General features: G+C 31.8%; 1 protein-coding gene across 1 annotated transcript in view; it reads right to left on the reverse strand.

Annotated features, from left to right (window-relative positions):
• Positions 1-3,380: 3,380 nt before the first annotated feature.
• LOC114335512 (casein kinase I-like) overlaps positions 3,381-26,087 on the reverse strand; it is a 63,944-nt gene continuing 41,237 nt past the window's right edge. Inside the window, exon 3 of the mRNA XM_028285763.2 lies at positions 3,381-25,109. Coding sequence (XP_028141564.2) covers positions 23,632-24,930 — 1,299 coding nt within the window. The 5' untranslated portion in view covers positions 24,931-25,109 and the 3' untranslated portion in view covers positions 3,381-23,631. The remainder of the gene's footprint in view (positions 25,110-26,087) is intronic.

A 26,087-nucleotide genomic window follows, 5' to 3' on the forward strand; every position in this document is an offset into this window, starting at 1 on the left:
TCTTTGAATATACAAAAACTTTCCTGTCTTCTTCTGACTGCTTCTTCACATTCTAAATCCCACCAGTATTTTCCTCTGGAAGTCGGTTTTTTTATTTTAAATTTGGGGATGCAGTAGGATGCAGTTGTATTTATATTGTGCAAAATTTGTTCATAAGAATTTATATCTTTAAATTGAGAGAATACATCTTCCGAATACTGTTCATATAATTTCCAGTCGGCATTCTTTAAATTCCACTTTTGTGAATATGGATTATATGTATGAGTTGGTTGATCCTCTAACTCTACTCTTATAGGTGTATGGTCTGAACCAAATAGGTCTTGAAGTGTTTTCCAAGTGATCAGGTGGTTTAAGTCAGGAGTACAAATGGTCAGGTCTATTGCCGATTTCGAGAAGTTCCTAAAGAAAGTAGGAGAGCCATCATTTTTGAATATTAAATTATTATCGTCTATACAGTCCATCAAGATTTTACCTTTCATATCTGTTTGGTTGTCTAGGCCCCAGGCAATGTGGTGAGCATTAAGGTCACCTCCTATTATAAATGGTCTTTCTATAGATGTTATGAAATTGTTCCATTGTTGTAATAATAACTTGGTTCCTGGGGGAACATACATAGATATAAATGTGACAGTATATGACTTAAACTTTATTTTTATTGCTACTTTATTGACGTTTATTAAATCTACTTTCATGGTGACTTCCTCGTAATATAGGTTTGAATTTATTAAAATTGTTGAGCCACCGCCAACAGTTACTGAAAAGCGGTCGTCTCTGACAATATTGTACCCGTGAAAGTTATAATACTTTTCTGGTTTAAATCTGGTTTCTGATAATAATGCGATATCAACTTTCTGGTCTTCTAATAGGTGGATAAGGTTTTCTCTATTAGAGTTAGCCGATCTACAATTCCATTGACAAATTACCAATCTATTCATTATTATATAAGAGAGAACTTAAAACTGATTGAATTGAATTTACTAGAACTGATTTTTCTGGAATTTCAAAATTTTTGTGATTTATATTAGAGATAATACTTGTAACTATATTTGATATTAATTCTGTTAATTCTTTTGATGGTTCATGTATTTTAGATCCTTGTTCTGGATTAAATGTAGATTGATACGAAGAAGAGGTGATAATACCACCAGGTCTGTTGGACATGGGGTTTAACTTTATTATTTTTTGATGTTCCATTGTTACTTGGTCTGGTGAGGAAGAGATAGGTCGTTTGTATTTTGGTGGTTTTATTATTGTATATCTATTTGAAACTGAAGGTAGAGCGAACTAATTGGAAGATGTTTGAGACGTGGACAATTGAGTAAAGGAATATGAAGAGGATGGTGCATTCATATTTGGAGTTTGATGAGAATTTATTGAGGAATTATTGGCTGCTATAGCTGCATAAGTTATCTTAGGAAAGAGTTTAATTGTTTCCTTAAAAGATAAGCTGTTTTCAGACATATAATGTTTTATTTTCTTTTGGCGATCAAATTCTGGGCATATCTCCCATTCATTAGTGAAGTGTTCACCTTCACAGGATAGACATTTTTTGTTAAACGATGATAAAGAACAAGAATCGGAAAGGTGAGATTCATGACACTTAAAACAGCGAGGATTACTTTTACACTGCTTACTCATGTGCCCATACCTATAGCAGTGGTAACAGATAATTACCTTTTGCTGGTATTTTTCAACAGTGTGTAAGACATGATTAATTACTACATACTTTGGTATATTCTGGCATTTAAAAGACACAATAACTGATTTTGTTGGATTAAATATTACTTTGTCATCTGCTACTATTTTTCTTGTTATTCGTTTCACATACTCAACCGAGAATTTGCAATGGTGATCAAATTCCTTTATTCTATTTTTAAGATATTCTTCCGATATATCTGAATCTATATCTCTTACTACACCTAGTTTAAACAATTGAAATTTTGGAATGTATGCGGTCAGATTTTTTTGAATAAGGAATTTGGAAGTAACTAAAGCATTTGCGCTACTATAATTTTTAAATGAGACCCTAACTCGGTTGCGTCCGATTGAGTCAATTTTTTTTATATAATTGTCAATTTCTGGATGTAACGTAAATAGGATCTCGCCTATTTTAACAGCGTTTAATTTTCCTGTAAAATTTAAACTGGAGTTTTCAATGAAAATGTAAAAAGGTCCTAAATCAATTTTTTCGTATAAATAAACAGGCCTGGTTTTTTCTGGTTGATCTGAGTTTACTAAAGTATTTTGTTTTTCATTAATATTGTTAAGATTAATACTACTACTTATCTTATTTTGAGGCTGGTTGGGTAGAAATCCATTTAAATCTTGTAAATCACAGCTACTATCCATCGAATTCTCAATATCAGGCGGTTCGCCTCCACTAGATGACTCCATAGAGGAGTTTTCAAGTAACGTTTAACTTATGAACACTTTCAAAATGTAAACTAAATAAGGAAAAGTTTAACAAAACTAAACAAACTAAATTAGAACGGTATAAATCAAATAATCCGCCAAAAATTAATATTTTTCGGAGAGATTTCCAAATTTAAATTAACTTTGACAATTATTTTGACGTATGCCTATAATAAATAATACATTTACTAAAAACACTAAAAATATTCTTTTAATGACTTATCTGCACGGATACAGATACATACATACCTATCTTGAAAGATTAGCAAGGAACTACATACTGTCTGTGTGCGCAGGCGCGCAGATTTATGTACAATTTTACCCTCAATCGAATCGCCGCTAAAGAAGAATATCTTCAAAAATATTATTTTTGTAATCATCAAGTACCTACATTCAAGTTCAAACCTTCTTCTTCTTCTCTCAGGCCCCGATAAGAATTTTTGCTGTTTTATTCTAAAATATATTTTTCACGATGTTTTAAAACAACATAAAAACGATGTTTTAAAACGAAATAAGTCCAAAATACTTATCAAGAGCTAATAGAACAAGGTTTGAAGTTGAATTTAGGTACTTAATTTCAAAAATGATATTTTTTTTATGTCTTTGAGCCTTGAAAATCATCATCTTGCGATCTTTTTTCAATTTTAATTTGTTTATAACTCGAAAATGATCAACTTAGAGAAAAATTACAAAATACCTTTTTTTTCGAACGATTCAAAAAATCTAAAATAATATCTGCCCGGACTGAACTTTGTTTAATTTATAAAAAAAGTTATTTTTTAATGATTAATTAATTATAGTCAGAACAAAATTATATTAGGCCCCCCTTGTTTTTTATAATTTTTAACATACTAAATTACATATCAAATAAGTTTTATACATAAACATATCTGTGCAAGTCGAGCTTATATCGTATCTTAGACTAAGTGATTGTGATCAAATTTAGGATAATAAAAGACAAAAAATGCTTCGTATGTTAAAAAATTTATTACTGAATAGTTCACAATACAAGTCATGCTTAGAAGCGTTAATTAGTAGAGTAAAAATGTAATAATATTAAAAATAGTAATTTTCAAAGAATTTCAGATAGGTATATTTTCTGCCTTGATGATTAAAATCGCATAATGTTTTCAAAAATACACAATACCGAAATAAGCTTGTAAAAACATAATTATATCTGTAAAACAACCACAACTTTTTATTATAATACAGACGTCAACATGATACAAAGGTGGTAGGTGTATATTTTAGATAACACTATGCACAAAAATAATAATATAGACTAAGAGCCGGTATAGGTGAAATTTTCTAATCATATTAGGCAAGATAAGAATTTATAATTTAAATAGTAGAACTTAAAAGAAAACGTATGCACACTGTGCCGTCACTTTTTAGTGGCATATTCGTCGAAGGGGCGCATCAAACTTTCCACTTTTGGACGGGATAAAAAAATTAAAAGGCACCCCCTCACTCCCTGAATTCAATTTTTTTTAATTTTTTAAGTTCTATGTGATTAAAAAATAAGACAGCGTAATTTTAACCCATCATCCCCTTCCCCCTTTCCCCACCTACAAAAATTTCATTTTTCGTTTTTATTTTTTTTAGGTGGGATGCAATCAACTTTAAAACTTCAAAAAACTCACATGCATTTTTGAGGCTCTTACAAAACATGTCTATTTTTTATAGAGCCGTAGGTCGAGTATACATAACCTCAAAAAAATTTATTTAAAAGATTTTTTTTTTGGAAAAAAGCGTACAATTTTTTTTTTTTTTTTTTTTTGGAGAAGGCTGCAGGTCAATTTTTTTTATTTGGTGTATTTTATCAAACACTATACATATTTCTAATTTTTTTCAGATTTTTCCGTAACGTTCGCCATCTTCAAAAATCCAAAAACTGGTTTATAGAAGGTTTTTGGGGGTTTGACCGTGTTTTCCCTTATTACTAAATATTCTAAAGGAATCAGCTACTTCCATTTTCATATAACCTATAAAAACTTTGATTTGATCTATTTTGAGTTTATAAACTGGGGAAAATCCCCAAAAACCCCCTAAAAACAGTTTTTCGGATTTTTGAAGGTAGCGAACCTTACGGAAAAATCTGAAAAAATTTAGATAATAGTATTTGATAAAATACACCAAATAAAAAAAACAGACCTGCAGCCTTCTCTAAAAAAGTTATACGATATAAAAAAAATAATTTTTTTTGAGATTATGTACACTAAACCTACGTGTATATAAAAATAGACGTGCTTTATAAAAGCTTCAACCATGCGTGTCAATTTTTTGAAATGTTAAAATTTATTGCTTCCACATAATAGTTATTTATAAGTGTTAAAAGTACAAAATCCACAAGAAAAAGAAAATGTTTTTCCTGTAGTTGGCTGTATACCATCAATCACAAAATTGGAAAGAAATCCTTTGTAAAAGGTATAAATTTTTTTTATTAAAATTCCTTAAAAGGGCTACGTCACAACAAAACGTTTTCGATTTTTATAAAAAATCATCATCAGTGTTCGATAAACTGGATGCTAGCTGAGCCACAAAAGAAAAATATCCGGGAAAAAACCCTTTACATATAATATAGATGCCTTAAAAGTGCATACTTCAATACTTCAATAAAAAGCCCTGTGATGGTCACATGGCAACCAGGATAATGCCCTAAGGTAATGTATTGAGATTTCCCAACACGTGGGATCCAAATTGAGTTGATTACATTTCAATGACTTGAGTTGCCATTAAGTCATTGAAATGTAATCAACTCAATTTGGATCCCACGTGTTGGGAAATCTCAATACATTACCTTAGGGCACTATCCTGGTTGCCATGTGACCATCACAGGGCTTTTTATTGAAGTATGCACTTTTAAGGCATCTATATTATATGTAAAGGCCTTTTACCTGGATATTTTTCTTTTGTGGCTCAGCTAGCATCCAGTTTATCGAACACTGATGATGATTTTTTATAAAAATCGAAAACGTTTTGTTCTGAATTTTAAAAAATCCCTTTTAAGGAATTTTAATAAAAAAAATGTTATACCTTTTACAAAGAATTTCTTTCCAATTTTGTTAAAAGTACAATTTTAAGGCACGCATGTGAAAGCTTACATGAGTGCCTTAAAAATGTACTTTTTAACACGTATATCATACAATATTTTTTCTACAAACGTCTCATATATCAACAATTATAATTTATTCATTCTCAATTACAGGACAATATCTACAAAAACTTTTACTTGAACTTGAGTGACATTCCATTTTTATATTTTTCTTGACATTACATCAAAACTGCCTATACTGTCAATAGGGCTTTTCATCGATTGTCATTTGTTTCGAGCTTCTGTCATGTGTCACATAATATTAACATATCTACGTCATACGTCTTTGGTTTGTATCATTTGGTATACCAATAACGTATGACGTAGATATATTAATATTATGTGATACATGACAGAAGCTCGAAACAAATGACTGTGAATGAAAAGCCCTATACGTAAATCATAACAACTATAGAATAACATTTTATTTTTATTGTTGTATATTCTAACAAATTTTAATACTTTTTTTCTACAAACGTGTTAAAAATGCAATAATACAGTTTAAATTAAATTAAAAAAAAAAACTTTTAAACCACCTTTTTCAAATTGCGCAAGTTGTACTATTAATATTAATGTTAATAAATGAAATATAAATATTTTGACGTTTCACAATTTGATAATTCACTTTTAACTGCAGTGTCTTAAAAATTTTAAAGCACTATTATAATAGTGCTTTAAAGTAGCATTTTTAACGCTCCTATCAGTGCTCTCTCCCACATCACTGGCTCCTATGGAGTGCTAAAAATTGCATTGTAGAAAAAAAAAATTAAAACAATAAATGAAGTTTTTGATGGTGGGTGAAGGGGGTTGTGGGTTAAAATTACGATGAGTATTTTTTAAACACATAGAACTTCAAAAATTAAAAAAAAAATGAATTCTGGGAAAGTTTGATACGCCACTGTCGACGCATGTGCGACGAAAAAGTGATGGAATAGTGTTCATACGTTTTCTTTTAGGTTCTACTATTTAAGTTATAGACTCTTAATCGTGCCTAAAATGATTAGCAAGTTTCACCTATACCGGCTCTTAGTCTAATAATAGTGGTTTCCAAAACAATTTGCCTGTAAACTAAGATTATATTAATATAAACAAAAACGTAGCATTAATAAAGTTTCAAACTTATAAAGAATTTGATTTCTTTATTAAAATAATTATCACATATATTTAAGTATAAAGAAAGTCTATACTAACAGTATTTTTACATGCCAAAACTTAAGATTTCCATTAAAACTCGCATCTTTTACAATCGTATAATCCATAATAACTTCATAAATACTATTAATTGTAAACTTTGTATTTTTAAACTTTTAAATCTAAGTATAAAGGTAATCTGTAACAGATAGAAGCGATTTTTCTAAAAGAAGAACATTAAATATGCTAAACGATCAATGGTTTTTTACACTATTAAGAATAAAAGAGCACTTAATAAAGAATTTGGTCTTAGAAATAAGTTCCCTAAAATATATCGAGATCATGTAATAAAGTAGTAATTCATTAAGGGCCTAGGTGCAAAATTTCGCGCTAATATGTTTTAAATGCATTCATTTTTTTCGAATCCTGAGAAAACTAATAAGTATTTTTAAAAAATGTAAACGCAGAATGAAATAGTACATTATTTCCGAGGGCCGAAAGTCCCTTAGAATAACCAAAAAGTCTCTGAATGACATATTTGAAATTAAAAATCACACCAAATTTTCTCTTTTTTTTTCATCCCTGCAACTTTAATCAAAACATATTAAAATAAACATACATTATAAAAGTTTTAAATTTTTCAAAAATACTTATTAGTTTTCTCAGGATTCGAAAAAAAATGAATGCATTTAAAACACATTGGCACGAAATTCTGCGCCTATGCCCTTAAGAATCAAAAATTAGTTTGCTGAACAGTTCTTAGATGACATAGGCATAAGAGAAAAGGATGACAGTTTGAACACATTAAAATATATAAAAATGTGACGTTAACCGTACGCATCTAAACATTCCGTATATGTATTTGGACCATAGGAGTTTTCTATTGGTTCGTTGCAGCACGCGGTAATATTTTAACCAATAGGCGGCGAGGTTCCAGATGCATATACGGAATGTTAGTCGGTCCCAAATTCATATACGGAATGTTAAATATAGTACGCCGAAAAAGATAAGGTTTTTTAGAGTCTTTTAAAAGGAGATTGATTTTAAAATACCTGTTACTGTATTATTAAATAAAAATAAAACAATTATAGTATTTCGAATGTTATTTGGTGCGAAATTCATATGCGGATTGTTAATTATTCGTAGACCAAAAAATGGGACCTTTTATTAATCAGTTAAAGGAGACTGATTTTAGAATACCTATTTTATTAATGTATTATTAAAGAAAAATAAAACAATGATTAGGTACCTATTTGGTGCGAAATTCATAAATGGGATGGTATAGATTTGAGAGATATATTTCTTTATTTGACTAAGGTTTCGCTTTCTCAGAATTTTTAATGACTTGCACGTGTTGTTGTTATTAAGTATGTTTAGACCTGTTTTAGCTGTGTTATAAGTGGGTGTGATTATATTCAGATGAATATAATCTTATAAAATGGTGCAAAGGTTTTAAAATTTTGATTACGGTTAAAAAAAGTTGTAGGTTATACTCACGTGATCTTACATGCTAACCACCAAAATATTTGTAATTATGTAATATATGTAAATAAAATTTGTAATATTAGGTATATTTTGATGGTTAGCATGGTAAGGTCACGTGAGTATAACCTACAACTTTTTTTAACCGTAGTCAAAATTTTAAAACCTTTGCATCCTTAGACAAGGAAAAAAGAGAGGACGGGTAACACCCATTTAACACACACGTTCCAAAAGTGAAGCCAGTTTTTGGTTTGTTTGTCACCAGAAACATGGCGGTCACGTCAAAAATAACAATGGGTTGCCAGTGGTGGGTGTTCGTTGAAGGTTAAAATTTCATAAAAAATAAAGTAAATCATCATCTAAAATTCGTAATAAAAACATATGTATGTATTGAAACATATGTACGTAATATGAGCAACTTAATAAAACATTTACCGTACACAAATTCTTCATTTTAAATACATTTCATGTTTTTATTTTAAATACTCAATGCATAACAATACCCCAAAGATACGTCGATGATCAAAATCCCTGGTGTCAGTTTGGCTTCACTTTTGGTCATAGGATTACTCGTCCTCTCTCTTTCCTTGTCTAAGTTTGCATCATTGTATCAGGTTATATTCATTTTAGGAAGGCACTGATAATGATTGGTCAAGGTCAACCAATCGAAAACTAGTTCTGTGATGTAGCCCTTTTTAGGGATTTTAAATAAATACCTTTTATAAAGGACTTTATTCGTTTTTTTTGTATTATTAAATAATTAAAGAGAAATAACACAATGCAATAGGAAATAAAACAAAATATATTTACAGAAATAATACAGTAACAAGTATTTTAAAATAATCTCCTTTTAAAAGACTCTAAAAAAACTTATCTTTTTCGGTGCACGATATTTAACATTCCGTATATAAATTTGGGACCGACTAACATTCCGTATATGCATCTGGAACCTCGCCGCCTATTGGTTAAAATATTACCGCGTGCTGCAACGAACCAATAGAAAACTCCTATGGTCCAAATACATATACGGAATGTTTAGATGCTAACCGTACATGGTATTCAAAATATTCCAGCATCGCTTAAAAAAGTGAAAAACTCTGGTCTTGTATTTATTATTTCATATTTACATAGATACAATTGCATAAAAATAATAAACAACATCATAAAATCATTAATATTTTTATATTTCCTGTAATGATTAGACTTCTCTGTTTTCGAAACCCCATCTCCAGTGCTATTTAAAATATACTTCTAAAACACACTAAAAACATACAAAAAAATAGGGGACCCTGAACGAAGTTATAAAGTGCTAGCCAAAAGTCCCCCCCCCCCACGTATCTGTTGAACGGTTAGGGTTATCCACTGGGAGCGTTAATTATGATTATAGGTCACGTGGTACACTCTGACGTCGCGGGGGACGATCTTATGTGTGTTTTACAAAAACAGATTATTTAAAATTTTACTATTAATTTTGTGCTAATGTATCAATAGATATATATAGAAATTTGGAAAAAGATGGAAAACGTAATACATTGCGAAACAAAAAGAGATGAAACTAGTGGAGATGGAAATGATCGTTATAAACGTATAAACTAACATTACATTACATAGTTTCCCACCTTTAGACGTCCGTGACAGGAGTATTTTATAAAATTCTACTGTCACAATGACAGTTGTCATACTTCTCTGATACGTCTAAAGGTGGGAAACTATGTAATATAATGTTAATTTATACGTTTATAACGTTCATTTCCATCTCGACTAGTTTCATCTCTTTTTGTTTTGCAATGTATTATGTTTTCCATCCTTCGCGCTATTTTGCCGGTTATTAGCACGCTCATTACTGTATAGTAGAAAACGTCTGATTTAATACATAATTATAGTTTAAATATAGAAAAATACGAAGAGATTTTAAGGCTGACAGCCGAAGTTTGACGTCACGACTGTCATATTGTTGTTATCCCTTTGTAAACAAACATTAAAAAGCCAGGATTTCTAGCCAAGCCTTTTTAATATTGCCCTATAAAGTTGAAATTTTGTTTCCTCTACTGCTTTTCCCCTTAAGTATAGTGTTCTTAAGATAATACCACCATAATTCGTTCTTAAATTTCTATGAAATATAGTTTTTTAGTGATATTCACCAAGCAAAGGTTAGGAACTTTTGTGAACCATTGTATTTTGTATAATAAAAATGGTAATGGGCTTTGCCCCGGATTGTAAACATTGTAGTGACAGAGGGATATGTAGATTTTTTGTGTTTCCAAAGGATCTGGTTGAAAAGGTGATGTGGATTTCATTACTACGGTAAGAAAATGTAGTGAAGAAAAAGAACTGAATTTATCGCCCGTGGAGGTGGGTTGCAAATTATGCCACCATGAGAAGCATTGTCGACATGTTATATTCCCTCCATGTCAATCCTCCCAGCGGATAATAGTGAAATTTGGAGGAAGGAAATAAACGGATGTAGGCTTCTCAAATTGTCGACAGATTACGTTACAGAGGCACTTTGACTGATAATAATTGTAAATGGAACCTAATGGCAAGTGATATCTCGTTTGAAAGGTATTGGAAATACACCTATTCAATCATACTAATTTTGTTTGGGTTTAAGTTGATTTTGAAGAATAAATTAAACAAATACATACTAAAATTCTAATTTCTCATTTGACAGTTGAATAAATATATTTAAACTTTGATATGTGGAAATACAAGATCTACGATTATGTAGGGTGTTGGAATGTGATCAGATGGTACTTTTTTCTAAATGCAATATCTGGAAATTTTTTCTAAAAGAAAATAAAAGATATCAAAATGAAATTAAAATTCGAGAATAAATGGATAGACAAACCATTTTCACCTATTATATTATATTATTATTTTATGATGCTTGGTTAAATAAAATAATGTTGTTCACTTATTTTTCACGTCCCGACACTGAAAAGTAAAAGGGACTCAAAAGACTATATATACTTATTTTTCACAAGGGTAATACCTATATGAATAATCAAAACGATCGAAAATATACACCAGAACATCATAATAAAAGTAAAAGTAGAAAAACTAACCGATCCAATTGAGGCTGGCAATGGGATATGACAGGGAGTTCTCTATTCTGCAACCTGATCCTGAATGAAATAATACAAAAAGTAAGAACGAAAAAAAGGATACCAAATGGGAGAAAAACAATTTAAAATTTATAACAGCAAATCTAGTAAGACATAAATTGGAGTTGGAGGGAAATATATATGTAATGGAATAACTGATGGAGTTTAAATATCTGGCCGTAACATCTGAGAAAGCTCGAAACAAACGGAGATGCAAAATGGAGATTATCAAGGACTGGGTAAAAAAGAGAAAAATAGAATGGAACGATAATATTAGCAAAATGACAACAAATGGGTTAGTAAAGATGACGAGAGAATGTTACCCAATAGACAGACAATCAGTGGAAAGACCAAAGAAACGATGGAACGACAACTTACTGGAGGCACTTTGAAAAACAAATGGAGCCATGTCTACATAAAATGAAGAGGATATCTAAGATTCTGTTTTTTGTAGTAGACTACTAGTCACTCGTTGTGTCTAGGCTCTTCTCAACGTGATAAGATCCTTCATCTGCATCATGCAAGGGAAATTTGTGAAAAAATAATTATCATTACATCTGATATTACAAACATTGAAAACTATATAAATATATAGTTAGTCATATAAATATAAAGTAAAGAAGAACACAATAGATACAATTTCCTGTCTAAAGATATAAACATAATAAATATTGAACTAATATCAATAAACTAATTAGGTTTTCGTCAATCATGGAATGGACCCCAGAATCTATGAAAGAAGCCGAAGACGACCACCGACTAGATGGACCGACGATATAAAAAGAGTAGCGGGAGGTCTATGTCCAGCAGTGGACGCGATTGGCTGATTGATGGTGATGATGATGAATTAGGTTTTAAAATCAGTATCGTAATATGGAAATATCTCAGCCTCAACATAACACTAAAACATAAGAAAAATATCAGCAGAACAAAGTCAATAAAAATAATATATGAATAAAATAAATCTGAAATACAAATGTTTTTAGGAACTGCTTGTATCAGGTTTAAAAACTTCGGCTGATAATACTAGAATAGGGTGACCAAACGTCCCGTTTTTTAACGATTCGTCTCGGAGTCCCGAAAAAGTCTCTCGGGACGCCTAAATGTCCCGTATTTGCGTTGGGTTGATTTTATGTATCTGACTATACTTTCTTTGAAATGAATTTCTTTTTTTCTTATTTTATATTTCTGACTATATTTTCTTTGAAATGAATTTCTTATTTTCTTATTTTATATTTTCTTTCTTTCATTTTTCTTCAATTTCGGCATTTGTTCTCATTCTTATTTCTCTCTCTCTCTCTCTCTCTCTCTCTCTCTTGTTACATTGTGGCCCAGTATTGTTATTATTTTTCTTTCATATTTCAGAAGTTTATCTTCCTCTTTCTTATTAATCGGCGTTGTATCCATCCCATATGTAACAACAGGTCTTATTAAGGTCCTATATAGGTTCATAATACACTTGGAGTCTCGATTCTCAGCAGATTTCTATTCATTCCATATGTTTTCTGCATTTCAGAATTCTTTCCTCTGTTCTCTCTTTTCCGATTTTCCCTATTGTTACTCCCAAGTAGCTAAAGGTGGATACAGTTTTTATGGTTCTGTGTTATTAGATATTTCTGAGTTGTTGTGTCATCCTTCCCTATCGTCATGTATTTTGTTTTGTGGTGGTTTATCTCTAGTCCTATTATCTTCGCTTCCTTATCTAATTTTCCAATTGCTTTGATGCTATGATGACTAGATCATCTGTATATGCTACTAGTTGAAGTTGATCTGTAATAATGTTTTTGTTTGCAAAGTTTTTCCTCCTTATGATTACTTTTAATATCAGATTAAATAGTGTCGGGAAGATAGAGTCACCTTGTTTCACGCGTTTTTTTTTTGTTCTGACGGGTTGTTGATCCATGTCATTCTGGCGGAGTTTTTAAGTGTTCTGTCTGTGTTGCAGTCTTGATCGTAAATACATTACATATTCAAAGGTAAATTGAAAAGGAATTTATAGGTGTCAAATTAGCTAAGAGACCATGTTTCAATCGCCCCAAACTCTGCTTGGTAGTTTTAAGGGAGTTTTAGGGGTTAAACTCCCTTTTTCCCACAGAGCATATGAAAAATATATAAAAAATAGTAGGAAAATGTAACTAGTCCTTCACAAGAAAAAATTTCGGTACTCCAGAGAAAAGTTCTAGGTGCGCTACTGCTCCTTGGATGTGTCCCGTTTTTTCAAATTTGTGATTTGGTCACCCTATACTAGGAGGACATTCAAAGTTGATCTGTGCTGGTAAGGAATCCTTATGTTAAGAAAATAAGTAAACTTTGATGGACTGAAACAATTCGGGCTGAAAATTCGCCCATACGTATTCGATATCGACTGTTGCCAAGCCAGTCATCATCAAGTAACACAACACACGAGATTTGTGAAATTAAATAAAGTTAGAAAGGAAGTTTGATTACTCAGAGTTCAGAGGGAGTTTAAGCAAAATCGGAAAATTATTGAAAATTAACGTGATTATTTCATTCATAGGAGATTCTGACCAATAGAAAGCTACAGAAATAAAAATTAAACTGATAATTTTTGATAATATCCCGTCGTCAAGTATACTGCGTCAGATGCCCTTCGTTGCTACGAAAAAATACATTCAGTGACATTAATGATAATTACTGTTTTAAAAATTATAAAAGTGATGACTTTCAACCGTCAAATATTTATAACAACTGTGTGTTTAATTGTACTAATTTGTACTTACATAAATAAATTACAATAAAATTTTGGTTTTGAACAGTTTTATTCATGAAATAATCGCAAAAAATTGCACTCGATCTCTAAAATTATTATCAAATGTTTGCCCTCGTGACACTTTGACATAATTTAACATAAAACTGTCCAAATGTCACTCGGGAAAAATTCGATAATTTTAGAGCTCTTGTGCAATTACTACTGACAATTTTTGGATGATTTACTTTTCGGAATTCATATCGAAGACATGCAAAATGTAGATGTTATTGATTCCATTGCTTCATTGGCGGATCTACTGGGGAAGGGGGAATTCCCACCTCCCAACAAGGTCCAAAATTTAAAGAAAATATTGTTGAAAAACCCCGCTAGTTAGAAGTATTAAAGAAGCTTAATGCATATAAGTTATTATTTATGTCTTTTATGTAGTCCTGCATTGCTTTAACATGCAAAGCTACACAAAGGAAGTGAAAGGTAGAAACTACAGGAGAAAGTTCAACTTGACAAAAAAGCCTCTTGCACAACAAAACTTCGAATTTTTTCAAGGGTAAATATTTTTTCTATGGATGCTAAACAATGTGCAACTTCTCTCACTACTTACACACATTCAAAACGTACAATTTCTCAGGCAGTGAGAAAAGTCGGCCATTGCAGTAAGAACTATTTTTTCTCACGGGTTCTCCGCCGGTTTCAATAGATATGATCGCCGTTTCCATGGTAACATGCACAATACAAACACAATTAATGTTGTCAAATAATATGTGTTGAAGCCAAACTTAGCAGGAATAAATAACCTTTCAAAACTGTTCAAAAATAACTGTCAATTAGAATTTTAAATAAATAACGTATATAAATTTTAAGAATATTAAATACCTACAGGTAAAAGCACCTAAATTATTTAATTTTAAAATTTGAACTCTTGACAAAACCGCATCCATAGGAAAAGTACAGTGTACAACACATGAGAAAATGGCATATTACTCCCTCGCTTGATTTGCGGCACTCGCCTCGTGCCCCGGCTCGTGCCAACAAACTTCTGCGCTCGTAAGAAATATGTCTTTTTTCTCACTTGTTGTACAATATACTATTCTATCCAGGGAGCTATTTCCTTTTTATTTAAACATTGGGCTCTAGTTCTAAACTTTCGCTTTCTTTGTGGAGTTTTGGAAGCTCAAGTATCAAAATTCAACGTTAATTGCTTGCGTTTTAATTGAAAATATTGCAACTTCCTCTCAGGAAAAAGTACATAGCCATACATGTATGTATAGTTCTATATTTCATATTGGTTAATTAGTAAGTGTGGATGCAGATGCACCTCACTGAAAGTAATCCCGGCGCCCGGCGCTCATGAATGTGAGGTTAATATAATAATTGAATTACAGAACAGAACATGAATTTATAAAATTGAAGCCAACGTGAAAAATATGCACAATAGGGCTTTTCATCGATTGTCATTTGTTTCGAGCTTCTGTCATGTGTCACATAATATTAATATATCTACGTCATACGTCTTCGGTTTGTATCATTGGTTATATCAATAACGTATGACGTAGATATATTAATATTATGTGACACATGACAGAAGCTCGAAACAAATGACTGTGAATGAAAAGCCCTATAGGGAGACTAATGGGTACCAACAGTCAACAGAGTTGAATGACGACGTGAAATTTATATAAACGACAAGGCAAGATAAGAAAGTAAATCTAAATTTTTGACTGAATAGTTCCATGACATCTCGTAACGCGACGGTTACACCACAAATAGTAACGGACAATTCGTAACGGTGTCACTTCGAAACGGCCACAGTTCGTAACTGTACATATTCGTAACGATATAATTCGTAATGCCAGCATTTAAGTTTTTTAGCAAATTTACCTAATAGTACTGAATTTATACAAAAACGCTTTTTGCATACATTCCTATACTAAAAATAATGGTACTACCTACTTTTTTTAAGACCACTTATTTTTAAATATATTTTACACATTTTTTGCAGATATTCTTTTTATATGGAAATTAAAGAATATATAAATATACATATTGAATTATCAGTTTAAAGTAGTAAAACTAAGTCTGAAAAATAGAAGTCTGAAATAGAAATAGAAGTTATACTTCTATTATTATGATTTCACGAAATAAATATATTTTAAACAGTTTTATTGTATTTTTATTTAAATATTAAACTAATTTTAATACTTCAAATAATACCAAAAATTAAAAATAACGTTAATACGTCATTTTTTATGAACTGTAGACTCCCCCACAATTACTTTTCCGTTGATGAATCGTAGAAAATCCAAAAACGTCAGATTTTCTACACATATTTTTAATTTTCTTTTCATCATATTTCAATTATTCTATTCCCAAAGAAGACACAAAACTTATAATAAATATATTTACTAAAAACATCAATATATTTTTTCACACTTCATTTGCACTGATACATACGTAATTTGACAGATTTAGCAACTATCTTAATACTGTTGGTAAGAGCGCTTTTATAAAAAATCACTCTCAACATTTTTTCCAATGGCGCCTAAAGAAGGATAACATCAAAAATATATTTCTCCACGAAATATGAAATGTGTCAAAAATGTTTTTATTCTGATGCTGGTTCGTTAAATTGATAAACGTAATTTCAATTGTAACTGTAATAAAAGTTAGTTTCCACGTTGACAAAAATAAAACAGAATATATACTCTTCCTGCACTCTCAGATTTGACCATAGGATTATGCAGCTGCTGCATTTTCATGTCGCAAAGAAATTGAGAATGTTTATACATTTTTAATTCATTTACTCTTTTGTTCGAGTATTAAGGAATCTTTCTTGTTGGAGCTTTTACCACGCTGAGCAAATGAGTTGTGAATTATTTAAAATTCTCTCATCTTAATTTCCTCGGCGTCCTGTATGATTTATAAATTTTGAAAATCTCAGGAGGTGTAACCAAAGAAAGTATTCCACCTGTTGTCAATCTGGTGGTATGGAGACGATATTTATTGTCGTTTTCTGTGCTACTTCGATTGATAACTTACTTTGTTTTTCGGTAGATGGCCCTAGTTCATCCGTGACATTTCTTTCTTTGCAATTCGGAAGGGCCCAAAGTGTGGTACGTGGAATAATCTGAGAGAGGAGGATATGGGGCTACTGATGAGGGGGAAACAACCCCCAAAACCGGTATAGACTCTTCCTGCACTCTCAGATTTGACCATAGTATTATGCAGCTGCTGCATTTTCGTGTTGCAAAGAAATTGAGAATGTTTATACATTTTTAAAACAGAATAATTAAATTTTTACGTTACGAATTATATACCGTTACGAATAGTTACAGTTACAAACTGTCGCCGTTGCGAATTGTTCGTTACTATTTGTGGGGTTACGAACTGTCGCGTTACGAGATGTCTTGTCACGAAAACAAGTATAGTAGGGCGTCGATAGTCAGCTCTAAGCATCAAGCTAATTTGCTCTAAATAGGTAAGTTGAAACTGAAGGAAACATTGCACAAGTATTTTTAAGCTTAATAAGTTATAAAATTCAATAACATCACAGATTATACACTATGAAATTTAAATAATAAATGCTTTAATGGATACATAATACATACTTATATAAATTGATTTTTCCAAAACTGTATACGACACAATAAGAAATAAATAAAAGTGTAATTTAAAATATAGATACTATTTGCTCATGGAGCAAATATTTGCCCCTAATAGAAACCTTATGGGAAATGGCTCTCTGTCAAATGCTCTGAAATTTTGAGTTCTGGTAGTGCTTGATGTGTAGAACAAAAGACTCAATGGGCGCGTAGCTCCAAAAAATCATGGTTTTAAGATATAAGCCTCTGAAGTTATAGGTACAGTGAGGACGTTTGAGTTGGAATAAATTCATTTTCTCGAGAATGGGCGACTTTTGAGATAAATTACAAATTAGGTCGATTTTTATCTTTAAATTATAATTTTTTGACATATATATCTTACTAGTAACGTCATTCATCTGGGCGTGATAGCGCAATCGATGATTTTCTTAAACAAGAATAGGGGTCGTGTGATAGCTCATTTGAAAGGTTATTCAATTCTCTATTCAATAATATAAACATCAACATAATTATTTATACAGGGTGCCCAAATTTTTTTTTAATTAAATTAATTGAGACAAAAAGAAGAATGTATATAATTTATTTAATTCAAAATACATTTTAATGTTGTCCGAAAACAGGAAAAAATGTTTATTTAATAAATAAATATTGTTTTTCGCTTAAATTCAAAATTAAAGCTGCCACCCACCTGCCTCTTAGCAGTTTTAACATTTAATTTAAGCGAAAAGCAATGTTTATTTTTCAAATTAACATTTTTTTCTGTTTTCTGACAGCAGTAAAATGTATTTAGAATTAAATAAATTATATACATTCTTCTTTATGTCTCAATTAATTTAATTCAAAAAAAAATTTGGGTACCCTGTATAAATAATTATGTTAATGTTTATATTAGTGAATAGAGAATTAAATAACCTTTCAAATGAGCTATCACACGACCTCTTTCGCTTAAATTAAATGTTCAAACTTCTAAGAGGCAGGTGGGTGGCAGCTTTAATATTGAATTTAAGCGAAAAACAATATTTATCAAATAAACATTTTTTTCTGGTTTCGGACAACAGTTTCGAACTAAATAACACAACACGGACAACAATTTCGAATTAAATAAATTGTATATGTTCTTTTTTTTGTCTCAATTAATTTAATTAAAAAAAAAATTTTGGGCACCCTGTATAAATAATATTGTTAATGTTTATATTATTGAATAGATAATTTAATAACCTTTCAAATGAGCTACCACATGACCCCTATTCTTATTTAAAAAAATCATCGATTGCGTCATCACGCCCAGATGGATGACGTCTCTAGTATGATATATATGCCAAAAAATTATAATTTAAAAATAAAAATCGACCTGATTTGTAATTTATCTCCAGAGTCGCCCATTCTCGATAAAATGAATTTATTCCACTTAAAACGTCCTCACTGTACCTATAACTTCAGAGGCTTATATCTTAAAACCATGATTTTTTTGAGCTACGCGACCATTGAGTCTTTTGTTCTACACATCAAGGACTACCACCAAAGTTTCAGAGCATTTGACAGAGAGCCATTTCCCATAAGGTTTCTGCGGGGTACTTTATCGAATATTGTTTGTTACTGTCTAAATCTTTTGTAACTTCAAAATCTTTAATAGCGGCCCCCCTTTTTTATTGCAGATTTGGATTCCTTATGAATAAGTAAATAATTTTAGTGGAGACATTTTTTCGAATTGTTGATGGATGTTGCTATAATCGGAAATATCCGATTTATTCTCTAGGAATATTTTGGAAACGGTCTAATATCTCGAGAAATACAGTCCCAAAGAAAAACAACTAAAAACAAGTGTTTATTTTTCAAAAACCAATGAATGACACTAAACACCACCCCCTACTCCCTGATGATAGAGCAAGAGGCAACTTTAAAATCTTATAACATGGAAACCCCCATTTTTATTGCAGATTTGGACTCTGTATTCATTATCATAAAAATGTCCATCGTCACCCACACCGGGGCCGGGGGTGGAGAAATCATTTTTTTCGATAAAAATATTTAAAATTATTAAAATAATCAATTTTAATGCAATATTGTTTAACTCTTGATAAATGGTTTTGTCCTCATGAAAAATAAGATTTGTGTAACAAAAATAGTACATAGTTTTATTTTTCAAAATGAAAATATCACTTAATAAAATGATAAATCCTTCAAATTACTTCTTATTCTCTCAGCTGGTAGCCAAATTATTTACTTTATTAATAAATACGTAAACAAAAAGTGGACTATTTTTGTTGTAATTTTTCGTGCTTCATCCATTTAGTAGGTACTTTTTAAAATACATATTTTAGTTCTTTATTTATTTTTCTGTGATTGTTTGCTTTTTCATGTAGAATTCGAATCTTTAATAAAATATGTAGTTTTTTATTTAATATCTTAAAATTGCCCCCTGCCTCTCCAACAGGGAGTGGGGCTGGAGGTCGTGTTTGATGTCAATCAATAGATTTATTTTTGAAAAATAATGAATACATCTTTTGGTATTTTATTTGAAAGTGTATTTCTCGAGATATTAGAGGATTTCCATAATTTTTCTGGGGTATCACGATATCTCGTTTTTTCCTATTATAGGGCCATCTATCAACAATTCTAAAAAATTCTTGAATAAATGTCTTAAGGGATGCAAATCTGCAATAAAAAATGGGGGTCCCATTTAAGATTTCACACTATGTACCTACTTAAGTTTTTATTTTACTGCATCTATTTAAGTTTTAAATAATGAAAGATAAACCAAATAACAGATTATGAGTACATAGTTTTAAGCTTTGCCATGCATTGTACAAATTGTACAAATGCCATGTACAAATGCCATTGTACAAATTCCATGCATTGTACCATGTAAAGTGACTGACAAAGTAATAGTGTAGGAAACCCAAGTTCCAGACTTTGTTCTAAATATTTTTAAAATTTCGCCTGTCAATCCAATCATGTCAGCTAACAGAAAGGCTAAAGATTTGGAACAGATAAAGTATAAGGTGCGCAAAAATGGGAAGACCGAGCAAGATGGAAGTCAATTCAATGAGTGAAATTAGCGACAATTATAAAGATCCTTATATACATACATACAAACATACATAAATAGCACAGGCCGAACTATTATAAGCTCATATTTTAAAAATAATCATAATAATATTTTACTTAATCAACATATCTGGAAATATTTTCTATTAAAGTCCAAGAAATTAACGCACCATCTACTAAACCAAAAAACGCGATTAATTGGTGTTTTAAATTTAATTGTATTCATTTTTGTATTGAATGTACCATGTATTTGGAATATTTTTATTTTTATCAGAAAATTGTCGTAGAAATTGTCTCAACTCATTTCAATGTTCAATTTTGTTGAACGTTTTTATTGAATTCCAAATACATGGTTCATTTTGGTTGAATCATCCACATTGTTCAACCCAATTGAATGGTGTATTTCAGGAACACAAAACAAACGTGCTGTAAATTTGTTAATGTCGATAAGAGATTAGTGCCATTCTTAAGTTGTTGTGTAAACTATTGGTATCTGTTTCTAACGTTTTGCTATTGTTTCCATCAAAATGCAACGAGAATCGAGACATTTTACTAATGAAGAGTGTGCTCAAATAGTGGTTTTGCACGAAGAAGGTTGGACTTAGAGACGTTTAGGAAAACGGTTCGGCGTACATCATACATCGGTCTCACGAATAATGGAACGGTACAGAGAGACTGACAGTCACTCTAGGCGTCCAGGACAAGGTTTTGTAACTACCAGATTCTTAGGGGTCGCCAACTTCTTGAAAATTTCAAGATCTTGTCTTGATTTCAAGACAAGATCAAGACAAGAAGTAATTTTAGATTTCAAGACACGACAAGAAATTTTATGTCAATACCAAGATTTCTTGTCAAGAAAACAAGAAATCTTGAAATATCTTGACTACCAAAAAACTTGATTTTATTTTAAATAACAAATTTAGCAGATTTTTAAATCTGAATGGAATTGCGTTCCGAGAAAATCCTTGGCCATTTTCGATAATGAAGGGTAGAATTTTTCTCGTTTCTTCTCCACCAATCAAGTATATTCTCAGAATCTTCTGACCTAGGCTCATTTAAGTATTTTTCAATTTCATACTTCCAAAATTGTAAGTTATCATTATCAGCTTTCTTAAATAGGTAAGTAATATCTAAATCAAATTCGTTATCTTTTTTTCAGACTAAGTACTCGCTCTGGTATTGGATTCTGTAGATCATTCTGGGATTTATTAAAGTAGTTAGCTTTAAATGTTTGTTCAAATTTTTGTACTACCTCTGATTATAGAAGCTTTCCTCAAGATGAAGAGGAAAATGCCTCCAGTGTATCCAATTAGTTTTGTTGTACTGTTTCAATAATATTTTATCTCTCGCAGCTTGAATGCAGTAGATTAATTGCTCATCGGTAGCGTCTCTATCAATTTTATTATTAAGTTCATGAGCCCATATTTTCTAGTTTGTCTAAAAGTAAATTTACTCCAATTACTGCCAATGGGAGTGTACAATATTTATTCCCTTCGAGAATTGAAGAAAGTTTTTAAAGCTACTCAGATACTGACAAAATTTACTGATCATAACCATTCTTTGCTGCAGAGGAATCACCGGACCGGGTAATTAAGTAATTTCAAGATCTTGAAATCAAGTGTCAAGTGAAGTAAGTTGTCTTGAGTCAAGACAAGATATAAGATGTCAAGAAAACGTCAAGACAAGATTTTTTAAAATTTCTTGATTTTTTCTCAAGACAGGAACTTGATGTCAAGACAAGAATTCTTGTCTTGTCGACCCCTACAGATTCTTACAATCCTTGAAGATGTTCATAATATCATAATGTTCGAATCAGCTGTAAAACTAAGAAAGGTAATTTGGTAAATCGTATACCTGGCAGAGGGCCAGCCTGGACCGTAGCTCATCGTACACCGCGTTTAGAATTTGCAAGAAATTATGTTAATTAGTTGGAGGCTGATGACAGGTTATTTACAGATGAGAGTTGATTCTGTCTTTGCAATTGTGATAGGCGTCTTCGCGTGTACCGACGTTAGAGAACGAAAAATTTTCTAGAGGAAATTGGAATAGACATTATGGGATGGCCAGCGAATAGTGCCGATCTCAGTCCTATAGAGAATGGAATTGGGACTTAACTATGCAGAAACTGGACCAAAGTCTTGTCCAAATTTAGAATAAACCGGATGAGAATACTTTAAGACCGTTTATTTCGAGTATGAATCGTCGATGCCAAGATGTCACTCGTAGCTTACTTACTTACTTACTCCGTGACGTTACAACCCTTTGTATGGTTTAACTGACTCGACAACATGCCTCCACTGTTCTCTGGCTTGAGCAACCTTTATCCAATTTTCCACTCCCATAGTGTTCAGGTCTCCTGCTATATTATCGAGTCGAGGGCGTCCGCGTGGTCTCCTTCCATCCAGTTGGGACTTCCTCCCACATCAGTCTTACTGTTCTTTGGTCAGAATGTCTTCTGAGGTATCCTGCCCATTTGGAGTCTTCTGGACTTTATTTATTTTCTGATGTTGGCATCTGGGTAAAGTTCTTCGAGCTCTTTGTTAGTGTCACTCGTAGCAGGGGTGGAAATACGTCTTATTAAGCAAAAACATTTGAACAATTTAAATTTTTAGAATTAGTGAGTGTGTTGTTCATTGTTTTAAGATTGTGTTAAGTTTATGAAGATTGAAGATGGTTAAAATCTGTTTGTTTTACAAAGTAAAGTAATACGAAATAAAATGCTTATCATTTCAGTTAATATTTTCATGTTATAGGTATGGTAAGTTTTTAAGTGGTGCGTTAATTTCTTGGAGCTGTGTATTAAAGTCCAAGTTGATCACTTTACTGAAAAAATGCGAGTAAGGTCCTTAAACAAAACCTCACAGAGATATGGTAGGACTTAAATCTTAAGTTTAATCAGGACTATTCTTAGAGTACTACAATATTTAATTAACAATTTGACAGTGGTCTTTTCGCGAAATCTCAGTTCAAGGTAGCATTACTGCGTCTAGATGACAATAGTACTAGCTGCTGGTCTGTCTCACTGTACTGTAGTCATTTAGAACGAACACTTTTTTTCTTCTTCCTCTTGAAGAATCCACAACACTTTGTTTCATCCACGATTTCGACTTCGACCGGTTGAGTGATGGGAGCGTTGCTATGGCCTGCAGTAGGATCATCTGTGTTAAGTTCTCCGTTGGTGGAACTCACCACCTGGACAGACCCATGTCGGTCAGCAGGGGTGAGGTTTCCTAAAGCACTTTGTTTGGACGGATTTTGCCAACCGCCGTAGAAAGCAATCCTTTTTGGAGAGAGCGGTTTATCTGATATGAGACCTTCATGAGCGTTAGTTTGAAGAGCACTTACAGGGGTACTCATCGTCTTGCCTGACCAATCAAACTCTCCATCATCGGTGTATCCTTTTTTATTAAATAATTTAATGAACAGTTCTCTTAAGTATTCATAGTCAGGAGTTTCAAAAAAGTCTAATTGTCTTACATATCTTAGATATGCCGCCATCTCTTCAGGATGACCATCACATAAAACAAAAATGGGAGTGGCACGTTTCGTGTCTCCGATCTTCTGATACCTCTCTTTTAAGGTATCTGCTTTTAATCCTTGCCAAGGCAAAGATCCCCTCAGAAAGTACATAAACATATGTCCTAGAGCCTCAAGATCGTCCCTTCTAGATTGTTCTTTACCTAAATGAGTATTTATCGACATATATCTGGCTGTACCCGTTAGAGATTTGTGTTCTCTGTAGGGTATGTGTTTATTAGTCTCCAGTTCAATATATTCTTTAGCTAGTCCAAAATCTATAATGTGAATTACTTTCTCTTTGTTAGTACTACTCCTTCCAATAAGGAAGTTCTCTGGTTTAATGTCTCTATAAATAAGGTGTCTAGAGTGAACGTATTCTATACGATGAAGCAATTGAATTGCAATCATGAGCACAGTCTTTAATGAAAATTTTCGATCACACATGTCAAATAAGTCTTCCAAACTGGGACCCAGGAGTTCCATGACTAAAGCATTATATTTACCACAGGGTCCAAAGTAATAAACGTCAGGTACACCATCGTGAGTACCTAAGAGTTTGTAAAATCTATATTCTAGATGAAGTTGAGGCGCTTTGGACTTCATCGGTTCCATTTTGATAGCGACGTGTTCGTTATTATACAAATTTTTACCTAATCTCAGTTCTCCAAAATTGCCACAGCCGATCTTTTTACCAACCCTGTAGTTAGGCCCCACCATCAGGACGCCCGAGCTGGAATTGACGTTGTGGCGGTTTGAGTGTGCGTCTGTTGCATTGTGACGTTTTGAGTTTTTCTGTTTCTGGTCTTTCTCCATTGTGAGCTATTTGGTTGTTGAATATTGTGGATACTATTAACGAATTGTGTGCAGTTGATGCAGGTTTGTGAAGGAATATCAATCACATCTTGAATATCACAGATGCTTTAGTAAGAATATGTATATTCTCGATCAATCAGGAAAATCGTAGGGAAACCATTAGATCAGCTCCTTGAGAACTGAAAAATAAAATATGTTTATTTAGTAATTGATCTTTTAAAGATTAATTTGCTAATTGTTATTCATAGATTTATAAACGTAAACTATACCTTTGTTTGTTTTACAAGAACAAATGGATCAATAACCAGAAAAGCTGTTTGTGTTTAGGGGGGAGGGGTATGTTTTGAAATCAACATTTCAAGCACATTTTTGTGAATTCAAACTATGGTAAAATTATTTTAGTTTTAAATTAAATAATTATATTTACTACAATTCAAATATTTAAAAAAAAATTCAAGGAAAAATATTATAAAATAAGCCAACGGTGGAAAAATTTTACAGACACCTCCAAAAAAAAAACGGATTTTGCGGTGGACATCTAGTCCTGTCGCCAGGGGGGGTACAACGGCCTTCTTAATTCAGATGGACTTACCCAAGTTTTTTTTTATGTATTTTGACCCGTAGAACACGAATTTTTTGGGTAACAGTTGATCCGGATGTCGATAAGATTGTTATAAACAAATAAGAGGAATTACATAACAGCGATTTCTCGCAAAACAAAACATTTTTTTGTATTTTTTGGGTCATTCTAACCAAAAAATGTTCCTACAAGTTTTTTCGTACGATGCATAGTTTTCGAGATAAACGCGGTTGAACTTTCAAAAAATGGAAAAATTGCAATTTTTGAACCCGAATAACGTTTGAATAAAAAATAAAATAGCAATCCTGCTTACCGCCTTTAAAAGTTTAAGTCAAATTATATCTGTTTTGAATATTTGCATTGCTAAAAATTTATTTTTTGATTGTTAAAAAAAGCTATAAACACATACTGTTTCCCGTGCCTAATACATGCGTTTTAATGCATGCTACTTACAAATAGCCCCGCTTGCACTTTTACCTCCTCTACGTACTCGTTCGATTTTAAATGAGAAATCATTGAAACATCACTCAAGCACTAGGTGTTTATAGCTTTTTTTTAACAATAAAATAATATATTT

This window comes from Diabrotica virgifera, chromosome 1, assembly GCF_917563875.1.
Source record: "Diabrotica virgifera virgifera chromosome 1, PGI_DIABVI_V3a".
NCBI classification, from domain to species: Eukaryota; Metazoa; Arthropoda; class Insecta; order Coleoptera; family Chrysomelidae; genus Diabrotica; species Diabrotica virgifera.